Genomic DNA, 5743 nt, shown 5'->3' with positions numbered 1-5743 from the left:
CACTGAATATCGGGTAATATGTGGTCCAAGGGGATTTAAGAGGGCAGGAGATTCTCCAACCCATTTAAATTGCTTTGAATATCGGACCCTTTGAGTAGTAGGGTTCTAGGAGTGAATGCAAGACTAAGGGATAGAAAAACATAAGATTTAATTATCATATGAATTAAAGATCTAAATCAAAGACAGTTCCACAAATTTGAATGAACACAGCTTTTATCTTCTATACAATTTCAAAAAAACATTCATTTCAGTTGTTTTTTGTAAGATATTTCCTGCTACTCATATCGGGCCTCAATAGGATAATGCAACATTTGGGCATAAAGATACATCCCAGCAGTCCAGCACTGGAAGCTTGTATGGCAAATATCTCCACTGCTACCATATATTTTCCTCTTGTGCTCAAATATGTTGGGATAAAAGTCAACCAAACACTGCAGAACACCAACATGCTAAAAGTAATGTACTTGGCCTCATTGAAACTGTCGGGTAGATTTCTTGATAAGAACGCAGTGATGAAGCTGATACCAGCCAGAAATCCCAGGAAACCCAGAACACAGTAAAATGCAATCATTGATCCTTCATTACATTCAATTACTATTGCCCCAGTTTCTGATTGCATGTTATGATATGGGAATGGGGGAGCACTAAACAACCAGATGAGACAGAGAGTAAATTGAAAAAGAGAGCAGGAAAGTATTATAGTATATGAGATCCTGGAACCCATCCATTTCCGGAGCTTGCTTCCAGGCTTGGTTGCATGAAAGGCCATAACCACAGTGATGGTTTTTGCCAGTATGGAAGACAGTGAGATAGAGAAAATCATCCCAAAGGTAGTCTGACGGAGAATGCAGGTCACGGGTTCAGGACGGCCAATGAAAATCAAAGAGCATAGAAAGCAGATCATAAGGGAGATGAGGAGGATATAGCTGATGTCTCGGTTATTGGCTCTCACAATAGGTGTGTCTCTGTAATGAATGAGGATTCCCAGAATGATTGCACTGATAAGAGAGAAGAAAATGCTGCTGGTAGTCAAAGCCATCCCCAGAGCTTCTTCATCGGACAGGAAAATTATCAATTTAGGGATACAGGTATCTCTCTTGTGATTGGACCAACGGTCTTCTCGACATTTCATACAGTTGTCCATATCTGAGGAAGATGAATATTGTCTCAATATCTCATAAACATCATTGGTTTTGGGATAGTGCATGAACATTAAATTAATTCTCTATACTTCAGGCTACAGCAGATAATATTGTTCTATAATATCCCGATGTTTAGAATGGTGAAGCAGTTTTGATGTACATCAACCAGTTACAAATCGGAATCTGTATGTACAGTAGACAGACACTTTGCTAAGAATAATTTCAATTCATCTCACTAAATAAAAAATACATAGCTGCTATTGTTTCCTCTATATCTTACTCCATTTTTCTTTTGTTTTTCATCTATTTTCTAGAAAGTGAGCAACATTAACACTGTAAGATTGATATCCAAAATGATTTAACCAGCCGTAAAAGGCTTCTGGATGGTTAATTCATTTGTGCAGGGCTATCTGCTGATATTCAGTGGCACTGGCTGGTTAGTGGGTCCAAAAGGGGGGCACGGCTATAGGAGGGTCATGGGAGGATCAGGGGTCTTCCATTAAAGGGGGTCCATACCTAATTAAGGCACAGGGATTTATAGCAAGTTTTTATTGGTGTAAATGGTCACACCTAAATGTAGTTGCGTATCTTTCCACAAAGCGCTATTCTCTAAATGGCACCTAACTAAGCACTGGACCCAATTCTATATGTGACACATTATATCTAGGCACGTCTTAAATTCAGATGCGGTTTGTAGAATATGCTTAGGCTGGGTGGATGTGTATAGATTTATGTGTGGCTTTTACGCTAGTGCAAAGCTGGTGTAAATGCCTGCGCTTAAATCTACATGCATAGGCCTGAATAATATAACAACACACGTAGATTTAATTGATGGAACAGACACACCCAAAGCTCCTTCTTTGACCACACCCCCCATGTTGGCTGCACCTATTAGAATTTATGCATGCCTTTTTATAGAATACACCTAGAAAGAAGCACGCGTAAATTCCAAAGAAGTACAGCATGATTTGGCGGTACAACCCCGATCTTCTCTGTAGTTCAGACAACTTATGGAAGCCTAGGATTGATTTAGCACCCCTGACCTTTTCTATTTAGAAAAATTTAGCTACAGTTTCCAAGTGACAATTACTGCCAGGCTGGATTACTGTAATTCTTTGTACTAAGGATTACCATTGAGAATTCCTATGTCAGTTGCGGCTGTTGCAGAATTCAACCAAAAACTGTTGGTGGGCAAGAAGGCTGAGGATTTGAATTGGCTTTAGAAAAAAAATGCAGGAAACAGTTTAAACTTTCAGTGTTTGGCTGGAAGTGTTTGAGGAGGGTCTTTTACTGAACTGAGGCAGTGTTTTTAGCACACGCTAATGATTAACATGCGCTAAATGCTAGAGACACACATATATTCCTGTGGGCATCTCTAGCATCTAGCGTGCGATAAAAACGCTACTGCAGCTTAGTAAAAGACCACCTGAATGATAGTGGTCAATAGGATGCTATCTGCAGTCCTCACAGCAGAATCATCTCGCTGAACCATTCTTCACGGTGATTCAGCTGGAGTATAAAGGGCCTTCAATTGTGTGGTTGCTGTGCAATCAAAAAACATTCCCCTGGAGCTTTTCCAGGAACAAAATCATTCGATTTGCCAGAAGACATTTTGATCCTGTCATGCATTTATCTGAGCCTTGTAGCGCTATAGAAATGCTAAATAGTAGTAGTAGTAGTAGTTAAGTTACTGAGGTTTTTGGCGGATAAGGCCTTTTTTCGTAATTTCTAGGAGTTTTGGGGCTTATTAAGTATATTTGGGCTAAATGTGAAGGGATGTTCATAGTGGAGTGATTTAAATTGATGACTGATTATATTTTTGGCTGTAAACTGCATTGACCTTTCCATGGAACAGAGGTATATCTAGTTTTATTTATTTTATTTAATTTTATTTAATTTATTACATTTGAATCCCACATTTTCCCGCATAGCGGTAGGCTCAATGTGGCTTACAGGTTCCAGAGAGGAGAGTACCAACTCCGGGAATATATACAGAGTGGAAAATAGAGTAACAGTAGGTGCAAGGAAGCTGATAAGGTTCCGGAAAAGAGAATACAACTCTGGGATGAATATATAGTAGCTTATAGAGAAAAGTAATCTCAAGGAGGCTGATAAGTCTCCGGGGATAGGACTACAGCTTCTAGTGAGCAATACAGAGTAGGATAAGGGTAGAAGTACACTTAATTATAACTGGAGTGGTAAAATTTGTAAAGTATAAAGTAATATGATTATAAATACATAAATTAAAAATAAATAAAAATGAGCATTGCTAATGATTTTAAACTCACCCATTACTTCCCTCATCCGTAACTGCCTTATCTGTCTGTATTATTTAGAGTGTAAGCTCTTTTGAGCAGGGACTGTCTCTTTGTATCAGGTGTTCAGCGCTGCGTGTGTCTGGTAGCGCTATACAAATGCTAATAATAAACTGCACCGTTCAATATTACTGTTTGAGTTCTCTGGCATTAGAAGCTTCTTTGACTAAACAATATACAACTCAAAATACAGTGACTGCCTCTTGCTATTGTTGACAGGGTTTCAGATTTGTTAGCATTTGGCTGCTATTAATCCTCTGATGCAGACACTCATTTTCATTCCCATCGGGAGAGACAAGGAGGGATGGATGGTTGATAAGAGGGTAACATAGCAGAAGAATTTCATGGTTTATAATGGGATTTAAAAAAAACAGATCTTTGATAAATCCAGACGTTTTTCTGAAATATTTCAATCTAATGTCTAACACACAGGCATAATAAATGAGAACAGCATCTAAATTTCTGGTTTGATTATGGCTTTGATGTTCTCAGTCTCAATATATCCATCGTAAATACCATTTTTGAAAAAAAAAAAAAAAAGGTCCGAGGAAAAAAACATAGAAAAACAAGCCATAGGGAGGTCTGTCTGGCAGCATTCCCACTGAACTGACCACAGACATCCCAGCAGTGCAGGGAGGTCAGTGCAGTGAACTTCACATAAAGGGATCCAGGTACAATTCCCACATAAGCCTTTTCATATTGTATAGTGAACCTTCCAGGAACAGAGAAAACCTACTGTACTTAAAGGTCCACCATTTCCTCACCGCTGCAGTGAAAATAGTGCTGCTTCTCACCCTGTCCGCAGTGTCTCTCTGTAATAGGAAGTTCCCCCCCCAGTTCTTCCTGTTGCAAAGAGATGCTTTGGGCCGGGTGAGAAGCAGCACTGTTTTCAGTGCAGCCTGCAACGTTGAGAAGGAGCCACAGAAGACAGGGGGACAGCTGGAGTGCCGTGCTGGGAGAGGTAATAAGAGGTGCCAAAGACAGAATGCAACCACAGCGAGGGGGGGGCATAGAAGAAAGAGGAAGCAGATAAAAGACAGAGAGAAATATGCAGACCACAGTGGGGGCGGGGGACATAGGAGAAAGAGGAAGCAGAAAATGAAAGGAACACAGAGAAAGATTCAGACAGGGTAGGGAGGAGGCATGGAAGAAAGAGGAAGCAGAACAAAGAAAAGACAGACAGAAAGATGCGGACCACAGCAGGTGGCATGGGAGAAAGAGGATGCAGAATAAAGATGAACCGGAGAGGGGGGGGGGGGGGGAAAGAGGAAAGAGAGAGATGTGGGGGGCAGGGAAGGATGCTGGAATAGGGGAGGGAAGCAAAGGGAAGGGAAACAATGGTGATCATGAATGGAGGGAAGGGAGCAGATGGTACCCATTGAGGTGAGGGGAGGGTAAGGGAAGGGATGATATGGTGCCCATGGAGGGGAGGGGAAGGAGATGATGCCTATGGAGTGGAGGGGAAGGGAAGGGAAAGGATGAGATGGTGTCCAGGGAGGGAGAGGGGAGGAAGGGAGATGGTGCCCATTCATATCATGCAATAAATTGTGCAAATAAAAATGTTATTTGCACTCAATTTTACATTTGAAACTTTTAATTGATGTACAGCCGTTATATATATATTAAAAGCTCTAATTACTGACACATTAATTCTGGACTTAGTTCATGGGAAGGGAGGACATGGTACCCATAGAATGGAGAGGAGAGGAGGGCAGGGAAGGGAAGATGATAAATCACCAGATAATAAAGGTACTAAAAAATATCTATTATTTTGACAGGGCTGCTTGAGTGGAGGAGTGGCCTCGTGGTTAGGGTGGTTGACCTTGGTTCTGAGGAAGTGAGTTTGATTCCCACTTCAGGCACAGGCAGCTCCTCTGGGCAAGTCACTTAACCCTCCATTGCCCCATGTAAGCTGCATTGAGCCTGCCATGAGTGGGAAAGCTAACAAAACAATTAGTGCTGCCACTCAGAGCTGCCAGGGGACAGGAAAATACATAGTGTACATGAATGTAGCTCACCTACAGCTACTACTGAGAAAGATGACAGCTAAATCCAAAGAGCAAAAATCATATTCAAGGCTGCCATTCTTTTGGAAATGAGCACCATAGCAAATAACCCACAGTCACTGACATACCACATGATATCACTCACCACTTTGGTTTGAGATTTCTCCCTGTGGACATGGAATACAGTCAAAGCAGCAGATGGGCTTTCCTTTCCTGGTTAATTTCATGAAGCCAGGAGGGCAACTTCACTGCATTTGGCTTGTGGAGGGTGTCTGAATAT

The 5743-nt window shown here is 41.3% G+C and overlaps 1 protein-coding gene across 1 annotated transcript in view; it reads right to left on the bottom strand.

Annotated features, from left to right (window-relative positions):
* Positions 1 to 247: 247 nt before the first annotated feature.
* LOC115464395 (vomeronasal type-2 receptor 26-like) overlaps positions 248 to 5743 on the bottom strand; it is a 7583-nt gene continuing 2087 nt past the window's right edge. Inside the window, exons 2-3 of the mRNA XM_030194778.1 lie at positions 5609 to 5706; positions 248 to 1146 (exon numbers count right to left, since the gene is read on the bottom strand). Of these exons, the coding sequence (XP_030050638.1) occupies positions 248 to 1146; positions 5609 to 5706 (997 nt within the window). The remainder of the gene's footprint in view (positions 1147 to 5608; positions 5707 to 5743) is intronic.

This window comes from Microcaecilia unicolor, chromosome 3 (assembly GCF_901765095.1).
Source record: "Microcaecilia unicolor chromosome 3, aMicUni1.1, whole genome shotgun sequence".
Taxonomy (NCBI): Eukaryota; Metazoa; Chordata; class Amphibia; order Gymnophiona; family Siphonopidae; genus Microcaecilia; species Microcaecilia unicolor.
This window is presented reverse-complemented; position numbering and strand designations above follow the sequence as displayed.